Raw genomic sequence first — 19,481 nt, forward strand, 5'->3', positions numbered from 1 at the left:
CCGTTTTCATGACTCAACACTGAACACTTCCTGGCACAGGACAGAGGAAGCACAGCCTTATATGGTATCATTTTGGGCGTGGAGTATGCAAATCTACTATTCTCGTGCACGTGCAATTATATACGCACACGTGGGATTCATCATTTACGCAGGTCGTTTACACACTTTTTCCGAAGTTAAGAGCGCTTGTTGAATCTGACGTGGCGTGTTCGTACGAGACCTTCTTACGAAAAAAGTAAGAGAAATTTAGAATAAAAATACGAAAATGTTCTTGCATGAGGCCCATTGTTCTAACACTGCCACCGTCATGCTTGGTGTAATTTAACAGTTCTTGATAGCGTATTTATGCGGATCAATGTAGATGTGTTTTTTTTTTAAACGGGGCTGTGTGCACCTAGTTATTTTTGCAAACAAAGGTTAGAAAATATGCGTTTATCAAAATACCCGGGTATGTGTAAACAGCACCTGAATCAACCATGAACTCATCTCTACATCTGAAAATTCCAGAGTGAAACATGAGGCCATCTGTCCAACAGTGATAGCAAACAAAGTCATGCAACAGTGCAATGGTCAAAAGAATACCTGCAAATCTGCAAATCTAAATTATTTAGTGACTGATCTGAAACCACCCCCAAAAAAAATTTATTTTCCATTTTCTGCCAGTGAAACAGGCTGTTCTTCGTATCTGAGTCTACAAGTCAGACACAGATCAGCATTTTTTAAAGCATTAGCTATAATTACATCGAAGTAACAATGACAGACATGCCGCTTTCAGTATTGAGATACAAAATAAACAGTATTCCATTTCAGTATTTCTTGAATTTTATTATAAACATGATTTTTACAGCAAGCTTTCCACAAAGATTTGATGGCTTTTTCAAACTGCACTGTAAATGATGAACATGTTATGCTATACAGATACATTTAAATACACAAAAACAGTAACGCGTTGCACAGGGACAACCAAGCATCACAACACCCATCACCCATTTTCCCATCAAAAACTAACCTTTGTAGAAACACCTTTATCTTTTTTTTTAAAAATACGTTAAATGTGTGTACATAAAAATCATATCTGAATGACAAACAGAGCTATACACCCTCACTTTTTCAGTCTGTTTTTGATTCCCATGTTAAACACACACACAAATGTGCACACATACATAAGCCAGCGTAAAGCATCCTGAAATGAGTCTCTCTTTGGAACCTAACCAGTAGGAGGGCACAAAATCTTCCAAAAATGTTTCCTCATACACCATATTTGGTGTTCTGATGTTTGAAGGAGCCTTGTCTAACATATCAGTCCAAAAATCTCCCACTGGTATTCAAATGAGTTGAGATGGGATGTTTGTAAAAAACAAAGCATGTTACATTACATTACATTACGGTCATTTTGCAGACGCTTTTAACCAAAGCGACTTACAATAAGTGCGTTCAACATCGGTAGGCAAAAGAACTTCAGGTCACAAGAAATCACAAGTGCATTTCCTTCCAATACCAAACAGCTAAGAGCAAAACTAGTGCTAGAGTAAGTGCGATAACCAACCAGCCTCTCACCAACTGCACACCAGTCACAGCAGGGTGGGGATGCAAACCCTGGTTCGGGTAGGGGAAGAAATAAAAGAGGTAAGAAAAGCAGGAATGGGATTCAAACCCTGGTTCGGGTAGGGGGTAATGAAAATATAGAGGGTGCCAGTGGTGGAGGAGACAATAAGTGCGTAAGGAACTAGGACGGCGCAGGTGCTGTCCTAAGAGGGTAGGTTCAGGGTAGTTTTTCTTGAAGAGGTGGGTTTTCAGCCTACGGTGAAAGATGGGCAGCGACTCAGCTGTCCTGATATCAGTCGGGAGATCGTTCCACCATCGGGGTGCCAGAACAGAGAAAAGCCGTGACCGTGTCGATCGTGCGCAGGGACCCCTGAGTGACGGGGCAGCCAGGCGCCTGGTGGCCGCAGAGCGAAGTGGTCGGGCGGGGGTGTAGGGCTTGACCATAGCCTGGAGGTATGAAGGAGCTGTTCCTTCCACTGCCCTGTAGGCTAGCACCAGAGTCTTAAACTGGATGCGAGCAGCTACAGGGAGCCAGTGTAGAGAGCGGAGAAGGGGAGTGGTGTGGGAGAACTTGGGGAGGTTGAACACCAGACGAGCAGCAGCTTTCTGAACCAGCTCCAGAGGTCTGATGGCAGAAGCCGGGGCGCCAGCAAGGAGGGAGTTGCAGTAGTCCAGGCGGGAGATGACAAGAGCCTGGATGAGCACCTGTGCTGCCTTGTCGGTGAGGAAGGGGCGAATCCTCCAGATGTTGTAGAGGAGGAATCGGCAGGAACGGGTCACTGATGCGATGTTTGGCGAGAACGACAGTTCGTCGTCCAGGGTCACACCCAGATTCCTCGCGGTCCGGGTTGATGTCACCACAGAGTCATCCATGGTGATGGCCAGGTCTCTGAATGGGCAGGCCTTCCCCGGGAGAAACATCAGCTCAGTCTTGTCCAGGTTGAGCTTAAGGTGGTGCATCGACATCCACTCCGAGATGTCTGCCAGGCACGCAGCAATGCGTGCTTCCACTTGGGTGTCAGAAGGGGGAAAAGACAGAATCAGCTGGGTGTCGTCTGCATAGCAGTGGTAGGAAAAGTTATGGGAGTGGATGACAGAACCAAGAGATGATGTGTAGAGGGAGAAAAGAAGAGGACCCAGGACCGAACCTTGGGGAACCCCAGTGGTGAGCCTACGTGGCTTCGACACAGACCCTCTCAGTGTGACCTGGTAGAAGCGATCTGTCATTTAGCGATGTTATTTACATCGTTATCATACTAATCAAACCATTAAATTGTCATACGGGGAGACACCACTCCCATCAGCAGAACTAAACATATCATTGTGCAAGAAACATGATCATTAATAACAACTACGTATTGACTTGCAAAGGCCTTACCCACTGAGGGCACGAGTGGACCCATACAATTCCAGCAAAATGAAACCAACTGCATTGCAGAGCCACTGTACAGATGAGGATGCTTGTTGTTAAAGCTAGACTTCATTATATGAGGCAAGCAGCTTTAAAATCTAGTTTTCTGCAGAGGTAAGGGAAACTCATTATAGTATAATCAAAAGAGAAATATTTAGTACCACATGATTTAGAATATATAATCAATTATGTTCTTAATTAAGTTGAATAAAGAGGATTTTTTTTAAACATTCAAGCAAATTATTATCGCTATTCAAAATCAGTGTTACGGCATAATAATCAGTTAAAGTCATATTTATCATAAGATGATGAAAAATTATATTGGTTATTCTGCAATTGCAAAATGTTGGCTTTGCTGTCAGTGTCTGAAGGAGTCATCCAGTGTTGGTGGTTTTTGTTTTGTGGCTCTGTTCTCATGCCTAAAGCATGCCTCCTGCAGCATCTCGCAGTTGTCAGTTGGATTTCTGCAGTGCCTAGTAAGAGGACACAGTGAACATAGTGGCAGTGTCAACGTAACCATTGGCTGCCTGTTCATCCAGGACTGGCAGGGCAGTGTGAATGCAGGCTGTAGGCTTTTGTGGAGTGGTGGTGATGGATGCCGTGTAGCTGCTCATTGTTGCTTCTCTTGTCAGCTGATTCTCAACAGGGCACATGTCCACCTGTTTTTCCATCACATTGCTCTGGAACAGCAGTAGCACATTGTCATTGTCCATGCCCTTCACCTTGCTGTAGTCCTCAGTCTGGTGCACCTCGGAGCAGACTTTTCCATGACATGAAACAGGATGGAGAAGCACCATGTCCTCCTCATTCACTGTCTGGACTTCAACATATTCAGTGGAGTGGAGTGTGGGCAGCTGTTGACCGGCAGGTGCACCTTTGCAGCTAGTGTGGGAGATGTTAATATCACTGTGGGCTTGGAGTTTTTGATGGATCTCTCTCTGGGGATAGACTAGCTTAGGTTGCTGGTTGCTGAAGCTAAATTCCATGTAGTTTGATCCGAGACCCCCTTTGGTGCTGTGGCCAGGCTGACCGAGGTAGGAGGATAAGGAGCCTGGGGGGAACAAGCTGTCAGAAAGGCAGTGCTGTTTGGCCATTTCAAGTGACCTCGGTTGATCCAGTGGGTGTAAGCTGTACTGGGGCAGTGGGGAAAACACAGAGGGCCAGGTCTTCACCCTCCCACTGGACAAATAAGGGCTAACAACATCATCATTAGTATATGTCTGCGCTTTGACCTCCAGAACTTCATCATGGCTTTGTGCATCCGTCGCCACTTGAGCGCTCTGCTGACCCGATACCCAATCCTTCTCTTTTGTCTCTCCACACTTATCCATGAGCAAAGTGTGACTGTCACAGCTGCCACGGCCAGAGTCGCTATCAGAAGTGGAGCTCCCAGATTTGAGGCAGCAATTTTGTAGATTTTTGTTTTCCTGCAGTATCAATTCCCGCTCCTCAGGAACATACACCTCTAGGTATTCCACAAGCAAGTCCTCATAGTTCGGCGATGTTGTTGGGGGGAAAACAGACACCGCCAGTGAGTTGAAGATACTCTCAGACTTGCCATTCTACACACAAACAGATAAATGACCCAGTTACAGAGGAGTAAAAATAATAATACTTAAAGGAAATTTTCTTATTCAGTGTGCGTTAATACATTAGTGATTGTGTAGCTGCTTTACCTTGAGAAGCTGTTTATCAAACCCCTTAATTTTAGGACCAGGGACTGGTGGCAGAAGGCAGTGCTTCAGACTACACACAGGAAAAAACAAGAGATACATGTCAGGGTTTGTAAGCAGCACTTGAAGATCAATAATCCAAAAGGGTAAAAATCCAAAGAAATATCTCTACCTCAGTCCTAAAAACCAGTATTGAATAACTGCAATCTTAAGGCTTTCAGGTGGACGTGCATTATAATTAATTGCAATTCTGTCATAGCAATCACTGCAAGGGCCCAGGGATACTTCTGTAAACTACTGTCAGTGAACGTAGTTCATCTCTGCTTTCATAAATTCACATTAAAACTCTTTAACGAGAAGAAAGATATATAAACAAGAAACACTATAAACAAGATCCAGAAATGTGCCTTCTTCTCTGGGTCTGAATTTAAGATAGACTAAATTGAAATGGAAGGCTGTCCTGTCAAAATTTGACTTTGGAGAAAAAATGGCTATCATGTCATAGATCCAAAGGGAAGAGGGATCAAACTTCTTGTCAGCATCCATGATGTTACAGCAGTAAGTGCACAAGGCTTTTACATCCGTGCAGGCACCAATAATGTTGAACAATACAGCATTTGAGCAACATTTGCTTTTATTGTTTTCATAAAACAATAAAAATCTAACAGTTTTATCATCTCATATGTATTGCTTGTATTATATTTTTAAATAAAAACATAGAGTTTATGTATGAGAATACAAAAAAGTAATTTTTTTATTTTAAGGGTAATGGAATAGTTCAGCCATAAGCAGAGTTTCAATAGGTTAGAAATTTCCATTGTCTTAGTATCAATGTAATAATAATAATAATAATAATAATAATACTTATTATTATTATTTTGAATAATAGAACAATTATGATAATGATGTTTGTGGTTTTAATAAGTGTGAATGTGCACATAATGAAGAAATAAACTTCAGAAGAAAGGCGTGGCTGTTCTTACTTGTGACTGTTCATGTGTATCAGCCAGGTGAGAATGAAAAAGACGAGGGCAGCAAAGATCGTCATGAGGATCCACACTGACTTTTCCCGATGAAAATCTGAAAGAAACATTATAACAATGTCACAGCCGTAAGCTTATTCTTTTTGAACTGGCCAATTAAGGTAATTGACTTCTTCATATATATAATGGACGGACATGAAAGTGGCACCTTTCAACAAGAAACTGGTTCTTGTATTTCCTAAAATGCTGAGCTTGACCTTTAATAAATGTGGTTAATCTTTTACAGGCGATGTTTGTTGGTGGATGTCTTACAGTCAGGAACTTTGACGTAGGTAGTGGAGCTCCATTCACTCCAAAAGCCATGATCGGGTTTACAGCGCACTTGAACAAGGTATGTACCACCTGACCGTAGGCTGAAAATGTTAAACACTTTCTGCTGGCCCGCAAGGTGCATCTGTGAATGAAACACACACAAATGACACAGTCAAGTCTGTCCTTGCAGCTGCAAACAAACAAATTAAACTTTTATGTCGTGAGATATCAGCTCGTCCTTCAGCCTGGGGTTTGAGCTAAACCAGAGGCCAATATTCTAACCACCAGGACACTCTGTTTGCAAATGCAATAACTTGTTTACCTCCCATTCATCCTCCCCCTCCAACTTGATGCGAAGCTCGTAGATGAGGGTGATCCAACCCGAGCGGGTGTCAGCTTTAGGTGGCGGTTCCCATGACACTCGAAGGAAGGGCCAGCCTTTGTCTTCCGAAACAGTCACTGCTACATTCTCTGGAGAATTGGGCATGACTGCAGAGGAAGAGAGAAAATGTCAATGGGTGGACTAAAAGGGAGAATTAAAAGACATCAAGAGGAAAGACTGTTTGTCACTGAGAAGCCCAATTAAAGCCATTGCAACTGAGCGTCATTAAAGCCTTCGTTGTTTTACTGCAAAGCAATGAACACCTCAAATGGATGAACTCTGACACTGCAGAAGTGACCTTTGAAATATTTGTTGACATGTGAGAAATGACACTGTAGAGATAGATAGAAATGTTTAGGCTTTAAGAACTCTACTTAGAGACACAATAAAAATGCTGAGGTTGATATCTTTTACTTTAGATATGGGTGTATATAACTTTTCTTGGTTAAACAGGCTTATTATATATATGGAACTACTGGGTTGTATAAAGTTTGGAAAATATTACTGAAAGGGATAAAACAGCAGTATGGGAGTATATTCTGCTATATTCTGTGCCAGCAGGATAGTGTATACAGTGACTTAGTCAAAATAAACAACAGTCTGTACAACACTTAATATTTTTAAATTTTAAACTTTATTCTTAAATCACTCATGTTAATTCATGAGCGATAGCCCCAAACACATTTCCCTCACCAATGTAGACGACATCAATGTCAATAGGATCGGAGAAGGTGCTGCCCAGGGTGTTGGTGGCCACCACAGTGATGTTGTAGTTGACCCAAATGGACGTGTCATTCTTATTGAAGAAGCAGGAGTTCTCCCCGGCCGTGAAGTAGTCCGGACACTCGTACACTGTGTCCGAGCTGTTAGAGAGGCAGAAGAACAGCATGTAATTGAGAGGGTCTGTATACTGCTTTGTTACATTGGAAAAATAGTTTGTATCATTCATGCTACAATTTCTGAAACTCTGCAAGGGGGTGTGTTTATGTGTGTGTGGGAAAGATGAGATGAGAGGATGGTTCAAAGATAAATGAAGGGGCACATTTTCTTTCATTCAAATACTTTAAAAAAAACTGACGGAGCAATTAACTATGACAAAAGAGATAAGAGAACAACTTATTTATGGGATTTTAATCCTGTTTACTGCACTTTACAATGTTTCCAGCACAAGAAGACTTTGAAAATAGCTCAGCTGATGTGCCTTGTAGGAGTACATCACTGCCGGTTCAGATCCCAATAGCCCCAGGTGCTTTAATGAACACAACCTGGAGTGTTTGTTTAGATTAGACAGAAACATCCTTGTTGCTGGAGCAGCAACTGAACCTGACTGAGAAGGGGACTCGGAGAGCAGAACGATTGCAACTGTGAGCCTCCTCTTGCATTACTCTCATCCACTCGAAACGCCCTCTGAAAACAAATGCCTTATTGGAAGTCAAAGACTTGTTATTGAAAACTGAAACCCGAACTTTTGTTTGTAAAATTCAGAAGTGTTTTCTTTACTACAAAACTGAGTCTTGTGGGCAGTGTCTGCACTGACAGATGTAAGAAAAATCTCTATCCCGCGGTCTCAATGGGAGATACAATGTGGAAGCGATTAAAATCAAAGTACAAAGGGGAAGATACTCGAAAATCTATACTAAGCAGCAAAGTGGGGAGGAAAAAGTGCTGTGAAATGAGATAAATTTTCATAAATAATTAAGTGATTTAATTAATTGAAAAGCCAATTTCACAAAAAATGCAGTCCAACTATTCCTTCTTTCATTACTCTTTCTGTATCAAACTCGTTATTCATCATTCTCAACATTGAGAATCATTCATCATGCTCGAAGCATGAATATTACTTCAAGCATTGGAGGATCAAACGATGACAAAAGAGAAGTGATGAAAATGCTATGGATTTAAAGTCATGACATTTTTGTGAGTTAAAAAAAAGATAGATAACTAGTCTGCCATTTCGGCTGAGAGAGGCGTGTCATACCTGTCCAAAAAATTCAGCTCAGCAGTTTAGAATAGTTTTTGCTTCACGTTTTCAAAACACATTTATTTTACTTACAGTAAAAATATTTTTCAAAGCAATGTATATGGTCCTGCTCTCTACTTTATCCTCCACCAAAAAGGTATGTGGCTGGTTTAATTTGTTTGTTCATCTGTTTATCAGCAGAATTACTCAAAAATTCATTTAAGGGTTTGCATGATAACTGGCGGGTGTCAGAGCATGGCCCAAATAAGAAGCAGTTACCATACAGATCACTCATTCACAGTTTGCGGACATACGCTGTCTCGGACTGCTCTTGCTTTAATTCCAAGCCACTTGATTTCATAATGAAGATACAAAGGTTTCTTCCAACTGATCATGAAATAAGAAAAAGGGGGGAAAGTCAAAATGCAAACGAAAGCAGAATGGAAGCTTACGTACGACAGGATGTATACATACATATATATACATATATATATCATTATGTATATAATATCATTATATACATTATGCCATTCATAATGTAAACAGGATTTTCAAGAAATACCCTTGAAAAATGTCAACATGTACAAACATGAAGATGTATGTTTTATTAAAAAAAAATTATAATCTGATGATACAAGATAAAGCAGGACCATGTCAGTAGTGTTATTTAAAGCTGCAGTCTGCAACTCTTTTTCAAGCAGAATGCCTGGAACTGTCCGGGGATTCTGAAAGTAGTACATTAAATACCCCAATACAAAAAAAACCGAGTTCTCTAGGTCCCCTATATGTCCCGCTAGGTCCCTCCAAAGCCAGCAGGTTTGTTTACAAAATTGCAGACCGGACCGGTAAAAGGTAACCAATCAGGTTTACGAGCTGGGCTCTGCTGCCTGTCAATCACCGATTGTGCACGCGCGATACAAGGTAGGCTCGTCCCCACGCTTATTTATCTGGACTATTGAACTTCATTACGGGCTAGTCTACTTACTGTGTCTTCCATGATCGCAAATGACAGGTGAGTTGATGAATGAGGAGTCGTGTAAGCTCATCTGGCGTGCACGTCTACGTGCACGAGTTCTCATGTGTTTTGATGGGGCGGGACAGGAAGTTGAATAACTTTTTATTTTTCGGTTAAAAAATAAGCATTTCTTGCATTTTGCGACTACGGAGGTCACCGTTTTCAACTTCAAGCGTTCTGACAGATCGTGTAAACTCTTAAAATGCCAAAAAGTAGGACTTTACGTATGACAACAACAAATCCTGCAGACTGCAGCTTTAAGACTGATTTAATTTCTTTTTTATATTACTAATCCTCACATCTTTCACAATAGCAACAAAAAGCCTTAAAGTGATGGATGAAAGTGTACAGAAATACTATAGAAAAGTGGACACTGCAAAGTTAGCTCCATTGTTTTCTTAGTAAATTAGAAGACATATGGGGTGGCAGTGAATATTGACCTCTATTAATGTTTTCTATGCAGTTGGCTCTCCAACTGGGAGGGAGGGAGAACAGACATAACTTACAAAACTGTTAGGGAACTGAATAAGAAGGGTCATATCACTTTCCACAAATCATAATTCATCCAGAGCTCTTATAGGCTTTACCGTTGATTAAAACATATTTTCAAACGAATCATTAGGATGCTGACTTGCACTAACAGAAAACAGGAGCACAACCATATAAATTAAAACTCCCGCTTTTTTCCTTTTTCTTTGTAGGTATTTAATCTAATGGCAAGAGTTAGATAACAATATACCTGTACCTGTTGGCTGGCCTGACTATTTTCAAAGATAAAATGAAAAGAAATCTGCAAACCTACAGGAAATAGATGCAGCAATTTACTAATAATTATGTGGCAAGTGTTATATGGGGTTGCGTGATGGATTATGTCTTGGTTAAGAACACTAATATCCTAAAGTTGTGTTGTCTTCTGGAGGCCTTTTATGAGAATCTAGTCAGCATCAGGTTATAACAAATAAGAGGAATTATGTCATTTAATACTTTATACAACTCTAACCTTCTCCCCCTCCTTTTCCAAATACTTTGTACAGAGCGTCTGCATCTGCTCTGCCACTCTCCCTTCATACTTTTCACTGTGCACCCCAGTTTCCTTCAGCCTCCTTTTCACCATTTAACCTTGCTAATTGAATCAAACTTTGTTGTTGAACAAAAATGTCCTACTGCATCTATGTCAGTTTCTTATCATAATTTCAAAGTCCATGGTCACCAACCGATATTTAACCAATTCCGTAAAAACCTTTACAATTGTTATCCTCTGCTACCCTCAGTCTGAACCACTACGACGGCATCCTATTGTGTTAGCTACCTTGAAACTATGCTCATTTATTCTTCCACCAGGGTGCATGTGACCATGCAAATGTTTGGGCACCTCAAGTGATTTGTGTTCTCCGATAACTTTTCCAGAGTTGAGTTATGGTTTGTTCCCAGTTTGTTAGGAAAGGTTCAAGTGATACACATTTTAAAGCTCTCTGACACCTCAAATCTCATCCCAACAAAAAAACAGCCATGAGTAACTGAATTTGGCTGCCCGGCAGTCTAAAAATAAAAATGACTGACGCTCATGAAGCAGAGTAAAACTATGTGGAAAAGTTCTTTCCTTTAGACGCCTCTTTAGATCATTGTGTAACTGAGAAAGGGCAACTAACAGTAACGGCATAATAATCCACAACACAACGTGCAACCTCAGGCAGAGTAAGATTCTGACAGCTCTGAGGGTCTCACAAAACTAAACACCATTGAAAATCTGGAGGTAGGCCTCAAAAGAAAGGCCTTTACTAAACTGGACTGAAAGTTTCTTCGTTTTCTAGAAAAAAGATGTGCCAAACATGCAATACTGATATTTGCTTCAGGGGATGTTCCCGTTCTTATCATTTTGATACTATGTAACTGCATGCTTTGATAAGATGTTAATAAACAAATATTACTAATAAAAATAATACCTACATATGTAATACACTAACTTTTGCATTTTAGAGTGTCTTCTATTCATTTGGCAATTCACAGTAAGAGATTTTTTTCTTGTCAGGGCTTATCAGGGGTTCCTCTAACAATTACGTCAACAGAACTGTGAAATACTGACAATCTATCTGTGCTACTATTACATATCGGAAAGATAATTTAAAGAAAACACAAAATTCAAGGTCGAAGAAGAGCAACCTCCGCCAATACCGCTGCCTTATAAATGCAATTTTTCCAGTTGTGAGCCAAATCACTTCAGTTTGAATGAATTCATCATTTACTCGTGCTCCACCTTTCTGCAAAGATTTGCAAACCTTTGCTTGGTACATTTTGCATAACCAGACAGATAAATCTACCAGACAGACAAACAGGCGACCGCGATCACATGCAGTTGTTCCACATTAATTCTTGCCTTTGAGAAAGAACAGATTGAACTGAATGTCTTAAAATGTGAAACTGAGAGACACTCACTTTTCTTTGCGGTAGTACAGGGCATAATTTGTGGGCAGCCCCCCGTCAGAGCCTGGCTCCCACCAGCAGGTGAAGGTCTCTTTTTCAGGTGAGCGACATCTCTTCAGCGTGGGTTTCCCTGGAAGGCTGTAGCCTGAAGACACACAGCACAAAAAGCAGGACATGAAACCGAATACTACTGCATACTAGATGGGCTGCACTTTGATATGAATTGTGACTAATATACCATAATAATACCTGCAGACAAATCACAGTGTTACTTCAGTTCAGCAGCTGTGACTCGTATTTCACCAGAGAAGTTAAGACACTTCTCATTCGTCTTAACTCACCATGTGACTTCGCAAAGTGTTTAAGCAAAGTCAAGTACAGACAAACCTTAAGATTTTTTTCTCCATAAGTATTGAAAGAAATAGATACAGGGAAATCTAATACCTTGAAAGAAGGCAGAGGCACAAATAAATTAAATTGTCTGATGTCATGACCAATTGTTGCTGCACTTCCCAGCATCAGGTCGGCCCACCGTCTAGCATTAAATCATCACATCCATGCGAATCCTGACTAACCAATGACACTGTTGTCACTCAGATGATTTTTCTTGCATGTCTGAATTACCAAAGAGCATCAGTAAGGGGTTAATGCGGACATTTTTTTTTTTCCGGCGATAAGCTGCAATATGTGAAAAGGGCTTATGTTTTGGTCAAAGGTAATCCAGACACAGACATTCAGCTGTTATTAAAAGTTCCGTTACACATATGGTCTTTCTAAACATTCAATTCAGTTTCACAAACTTGGAAGAAACGATCAGTTTTCTGAAGTTTTCTTTTTACAAGTATAAAAAATATATTCAACCAGTGAGTTGAAAACAGCACATAGAAAATCATTTTTCTGGCTATCTGGTACATTTCTTTATTGGACCCACATCACAATTAATGCAATGGCTACTCTTTGGGATATAAAAGTCAACATTGAAAAAACATAAAGTAACAGAAAACCATTCAGATGACCTAATTTGTCATCAGAAAACTAAGACTGTTTCAAGTGTAAACTGCATGTCACACTTACATGTTCCCTCTGCATGCAGCATAAATAAAAGCAGCAACCATAGCAGAATAACTCTCCCAACTTTCTTCATCATGGCACCGCAAAGCCTTGGCTGTGGAATGGAAAACAAACAAAGGCAGGTGAGGATGGGGGAACTACCTGAACTTTGCACCTAACAAATCACTTAAGCTGTAATGTTTGATTCACATCTTATAGCAAGTCACAAGGAAAACTGCTCTTTGCAGCTGTGAGGTTTTCTTGATGTGGCATGTCTTGTTTAGGAATAAAGTATTATGTGAATGCTAATATCGACTTAAGGCCCCCGAAGGTATAACTAGGCACATACAGAAGATAAATAAACCTCAGAAAAAAAAGGGTGGAGTAAATATGCACAGTTGTCATTCAGCTGAGCTAAGAGAGAAACCATGGCTGAAACAGACATAAGAAGAAAATCTGAGTAAATAAAAAGCAAATACAAAAACAAAAATCCCACTGATATTGTTTGCTGCTTCACTAGGGATTATAAAACATCCTCTCAGTTTCTGACTACCTCTACCAGCTGGCACATGCATTATAGATGGTTGCATAACCTTAGGGCCCCACAACAGACACACGCACAGCAGGAGGCTGGCTTACATCACTCATGATCGCTTAGACTCCCCTCCACATGACTTGTAAATCTACATTTGACCAGCCACGCGAAGCAGTATTAGTAACTACTAAGCATGACCCTTCATCTCTGAACTGATGGGAAGCTGGAGGAAGGAAGATTAGAGGGTAGAGAAAATAAAATATAGGTTAAACAGGGCCGTGGAGGATAGCTAAAAAAACACCTGTCACATGCCCTCTCACATGCTGTGTCCCATTCCTATTCAAGCATGCTCTGGAATTAAGTACAATTTCTGGCAAATTAGCATTTTCTAAGACACCTCAAAAGCTCCTGGCTCTCAAAAAACCTATTTCATGGAAGAGGAATGCAAAGCCAGGCTGTTTTCTGAGATTCTCTCCAACTTGCTTCTTATCTGCATTATAAAAGACAGAACAGGGGTGTGGAAATACTGGAACAAACATCAGGAAACAGAGTATAAGACGTGCTTTTACGAGAACAATTTCTGACTTTAAATTTCAATAAAGCCAGCGTGAAACATCCTTACCCGTAACTTCTATACTTTGTGTCTAAAACATTTCTATTATTTATTGACTTGGATCTTTTCTATTGTTTATGATCTGCTTGTCCCCACTGTTCAACCAGCATGGCACAACATGGAGCAAAAGCTTCCCTTGTGGTCATGGTTTCCATCACGCACACTCAGAAAAAAACTCTACCAATGAGCTCGGTGCAAACATAGCAACACAACATTTAAATCTAGGAGTGTCTGTGGGTTTTCTGTGTATGTATCACTGCGGGTGAATATTACAATGTACTGTAGCATTTTACTTCTACGATAAAAATCTGGGGTAGTTACTTTAGTACAGTCTTTATGCCTACAACAGAGAGGGGAAATATTGTGAGTTATTTTACACACAAAACAAAATGTTTTGTTATACATGAAACAATCTGACAGCTTTGATTGAGCTGATATGAACTCTATAGTTCATCAAACCACTGACAGTTAATTAATGGAAAAAATCATAAATATATTTCATAATGAAAATGATCTATTACTTTTTGGATACAAAGTTGCTAAAATTCTTAATATTTAAATCCACCTCCACCAACTACAACTATAAGAGCTGACTTTCACATAAATACATAACCTACTGATGTACCAAATACCTGTATAAGGTCACATGGCACATTTTTTCTGTACTGAGTACATTTCTAATATTGCTTACAAACATTTCACAGTTTCTACAAACTTGAACTTGCCTAACATTTTCCGTGAAAGACTTTTTCACTGTATTATGATATCAGTTGCTTAACTTACGTAAAGCATCGGAGTACTTCTGCCACTGCTGGAATGTCAAAACAACAAGTGGTGTAAAGCTTGAATTTGACTGCTCTGAAATTGTGCCAAGCATCTAACGTACTGCATTTCGCAACACAATATAGGCCTCCAGGTAAATTTCACACTAGGTTCGGGCTTGTCAAGAGGTGTAGCTGCATGGGGAGTGTTGTCATATCATGTCAGCAGGTTGGCTGACATTTACTTAACTTAGACATTCATGTGCCTGATGATATATTTCTATATTTTCAGTCTAAGACTTTTAGAACTTAAAGACAGACACCATTACAAGCTCGTCATTAACGATGCCTTAGTAATGTCATCATGATCTGATAATTGGCATTAAGATCAAGGTACTGGATTAGCCTCCTGCTGCATATAGCCTTCTTACGTAAGCAAAAGCCCAAACTGAATAAGCTGCTAAGCTGGGACGGTGCCAGCCAACAAAGCAAACCTTCTCCCACACAAATGGCAATGGTGTGGGTGTTAAATCTATTTAGCAATGTATGGATCTTATGCTATTATGTCTATCACAGGGCTCCAGACTAACTTTTTACACTGGTTGCACTGGTGCGCCTAACTTTTTTTCTTAGGTGCATCAGCACAAAAGTTAGGTGCACCCAAATTTTCAAACGCATTGCATTTAACACCGCAGTTTTACAGGTTCACTTTATTTATTTATTTATTTTAAAATCGCTGTCCATATATGTCTATTAACTAGCAATCTGGTCAAAATAAAGTTCTTTATTTGAAGCACAATTCTACAAACTTACTGAACTTAACTTACTAACTACTTACTGAAACTTACTGAAAAAGTGTTTGTGCTTAAAGTGCTTCACTGACCTGAAATTTAAACTTAAAACATCTCAAGATAAATTAAATAAAAAGAAAATCTAAATTAAAATTGCAAGTGTTTTAAGGGCTTCAAACTCATGACTCAATGTCTTATGGACTATCATCCATTGCAGTCACATGCCCCTCGGATGGCCAACTCCTGTAGTTGGGTTAAATATATATATCAGTACATTCACCGGTTGCTCTGAGCTACGTCAGGGGTTGAGTCATTGGGAGTGGCTGAAGTGGCGTGTCAGTCAAGATGACGGACAGATTCTTCATCCAATCACATGCAAGAGTTTTAGAAAAAATAGCCCCATTTGAAATCATATCGTCCCAGAAGGCGGGAGTCAGATAAGGTTGCACCGGTGCAACCTGAGATTTTTTTTAGGCGCACCATTGAGAAAATAGGTAGCATGTGCGACCAAGCTGATTATGTTATGCAAGAGCAAAAATGGGGACCTTGTCTATCAAACATTTAATTTTATACATGCGCACATCAGAAAGTGGTTCACAAGTAACAGCATATACACAACATTTAACCAACTTAGACTTAAGTTAACCTACTCCCTCTACTGCGCTTTCTCTTTCTGTACTTCCCTCTATGCCTGCACTCTATCTCTACACTGTCACCCCTGTCACCTCTGACAGAGTCTGACTCGAGGTTTCCTTCTATGTAGCTTATTGTTAGATTTGATGTTAACTGTAATGTTATATCCTCATTTGTAAGTCGCTTTGGATAAAAGCGTCTGCTAAATGCATAAACACAAACACGTAAAACATAAACTTAATGGAATGTGGGGGTACCTGAGCACAGTGTCTAGAAAACATCTTTGGCATTAAAAGGATGAAGTTTGAGAGTAAAATGTTTCCAAAGTGATACCCAAGAGTTTCTGTGCATGAACCATGAATAAGAGATAACATCCAACGTTATTGTCTAAAAAGAAAAGAAAGGATTGAAAATGTAGAGTGTCTGCTGTGCGTTGAGGTGAATAAAAACCAGTATGATGAAAAATTCATAACCCGTATGTTAATTTTTTCATTGTTTCTCAGTGTATTGTAGAGAGCAGAACATACAAAATATTTAAAAATTTGTTAGTCAGGCCATCAACAGGATCAGACCTAAATTCAGACTATTGATTGATAATGCCTCTCAGTTTTAAAAGCTGAGAAGAGGATGTGTCAAATTACATGTCGAGAGCAAATGTGAGTAGTGAGGCATTGTCTGGCATTGGCATGTAACAGACATGCAGAAAAAAGAGCCCACCATCGCAAAGTAAGGGACGTTGTTGATGAGTAAGGAAAGTTTCTTTCTCTTGCACACGAGGGCTGACTAACACAGTTGAGTCACAGCAGTCGTGTTTCGAAGAACTCGTTTCGATTTTCTCGAAAGTTAAAGAGAACAAGCACCAAAGTACACGATATATCCTCAATGATTTACGGCACATTCACATCCTCAACTTTTACATTAACTCACGTCTAGAGCACATAAAAAAAAGCTAATGTGAAAGATTCAGCATTTAGACAGCGAAAGAGTAAATATAATGTGAACCAGCAGGTTTGGCATGCGTGAAATGTGGTTAATTGTTACAAAAGTTAATCTAGTAATGTCCCTTTGAGTGTAAATATACAATAAACGACTATTTCTAACTTTGGGTACAAATTGTTGCACAGTTTAGCTGGAATGTGTACAACTGTTATCAGAAATGACTTAAAGATCTCCCATATCATAACTTTAACCTGGAATCCTGCTGAGAGAGGAACAGACTTGCAGTTCCTGGTATTGTAATAAAACTGGTTTGAACAGAATCACAGAGGCCTTTCGAGGAATTTCTTTGTCTTATGTGGGTAGTCAAGGATATAGAGCAACAGAGAACAAAGCAAGAGGCCTCAAAGTAATTGAACTGCAAACAAACTGCTTACATGGACACCTGAATTTAACAAGAAAAAATGTTTGATGTGCTTGATTTCGTTTTTATTGTCAGGACAAATGCTATTATTGAAGTTACTCGTGGTCAGTTTTTCCCATTAAGTGGTTGTGTTCTAAATTAATTCAGACGCTATGGTCTGCTCTGGGTTTAGACTTGTTGTACTTCACTAATGGAAAATACATGCAATGTTTAGAAATATATACTGAGTAGATTCAGTATTAGTAATCATATTTAAAATGGATATCATGAAATGACAAAGGCTGCTTTTGTGAGACCTACTGACAAACAGGATCCAAGTTCACCACCAAATGACATACAGTATGCACTGTAGGTGGACACAATTTGCCACCTTTTGCTCCATATAATATATGCTCTCCTTATGGAAGGATTAGAAACACACTGTCATTGAGCAAAAGGGGTTTAAAAAAAACAGTGCTCAAACATAAAATCAGCCTCTTTCCCTTGCAAACAAAACAGTAGCTTTCAGCTACAGCAGTCGCAACACTTTTTGGTTCATTGTTGCGTTCTAATGTGTTTCCTGTGAAGTCACACTTACTGTCCTTTAATGACCAACCAAGACATTATGTGCCCGCTTGTGTCGAAGTACTCAGATTGAAACAAACAAATGAAAAAAAACACAAACCCCAGCTTCAAGGACGACAAAGAAACCCTTCACCTGCAACAATAAACCTACTGATCCTTGTCCGCACTGAAGAGAAGAAATAGGTTATTAATATAAGGCGAACAACTGAATTTATGGGCCAAAACAACAAATATTGTTTCTGTGTTTGAGATGGAGGCGAAATCCCTTCAAGGGTTTTTCTGAAAGAACACTTCAGCCTGGTGAAAATGGATAAAGTAGCTGCACAAATTACTGATTTCTTTTTTTAAGAAAAGAAAAGAAAAACAATCTGAATCTAAAGGGATTTAGATTCAGCCTTCAGAAAGGGATGCATTTCCAGCCACTGTTAACACATGTATGATATCATACCTGTCATGTGATATGGGTTTTACTGAGGAATACACACTGCACTTTCTTTTGCATCAAATCAGTATTTTCTTTTTTTCTTTTACTGTTCTTCTTTTTGGTCAAGAGTGACACAACGACAACAAACGGGCACACCTTAAGAACTGGGCAAAGTGATATGCACTTTTCAGAATTCAAATGAATAAAAACACAGTTTTAATGATAGCAAACCTTTCATCGTAAAAAAAACAACAACAAAGTGCTGCTTTAAAATGTATTAAACCACCTGTTTTCATGCTTAAAGCTGAACGGTCTAATAATCACCGCATGCAGTACCAACACTGAGGTTAAATAAAGCCTAAAAGCGGAAAGAGTCTCTAAGCTTCAGCCAACTAACATTATAATCCAGTATTGAGATGATCATTCTGGTGCTGTAAAGGTCATGGCCTCTTTCATCTCTTCCCAACTTGGCTTAAGTCTAATGAGGCCGGAGCTCTTCACCCCATTAGGGCTGCTGGCACTTTTGCACCTCCCGTAACAGAGAAGAAAACAAAGTCCCAACCTGTCATTATCCCAAATATTTCCATTCTAATGCTGTGCAGCTATTCAACCCGGCCCAGAAAATATCAATTAAAAAAAGAGTTGTGTCTTTGATTTACCTGCGGCTGTGAGGTGTTATTAATCTACCCCTCCGTGACTCCGCAGCCGTCTCCGGTGATGACAGGAGAGAAGTGCGCACATGAGCCCGTGCTACCCGGGCTGATCGACCGTCCCGTCGGAGGAGAAACAGTGAGCAGGGACTGAGAGAGCCCTGATTCCGAGGAGGGCGGGGTGGAGGAGCTCAGCCTCCACGGAAGCGCCGCCCACAACTCAGGTTGCCAAAGAAGACGGGTTTTCATTGAGCGCGGACTCGCCAGACCAGTTGGTCATTTAGGATAAACAAGGGAAAACAAGTTGGATACTTTGTTGCTGAAAAATTGTGACTGTGTATTGCAGATACTTTGCATCATTAAAACTCTCTTTAAGGTCGTTTCGTTACTTGTTACTG

The 19,481-nt window shown here is 40.0% G+C and overlaps 1 protein-coding gene across 1 annotated transcript; it reads right to left on the reverse strand.

Annotated features, from left to right (window-relative positions):
- Positions 1–804: 804 nt before the first annotated feature.
- prlra (prolactin receptor a) lies at positions 805–19,222 on the reverse strand. The gene is made up of 9 exons (XM_075455320.1): positions 19,093–19,222; positions 12,777–12,867; positions 11,715–11,847; positions 7,000–7,169; positions 6,247–6,413; positions 5,925–6,066; positions 5,613–5,709; positions 4,633–4,702; positions 805–4,518 (listed from the first exon to the last, which is right to left on the reverse strand). Exons 2-9 carry the CDS (start codon positions 12,847–12,849, stop codon positions 3,430–3,432), a joined length of 1,941 nt encoding a protein of 646 aa, XP_075311435.1. The 5' UTR covers positions 12,850–12,867; positions 19,093–19,222; the 3' UTR covers positions 805–3,429.
- Between the last annotated feature and the right edge of the window lie 259 nt (positions 19,223–19,481).

Source organism: Odontesthes bonariensis, chromosome 22 (genome assembly GCF_027942865.1).
Source record: "Odontesthes bonariensis isolate fOdoBon6 chromosome 22, fOdoBon6.hap1, whole genome shotgun sequence".
NCBI lineage: Eukaryota > Metazoa > Chordata > Actinopteri > Atheriniformes > Atherinopsidae > Odontesthes > Odontesthes bonariensis.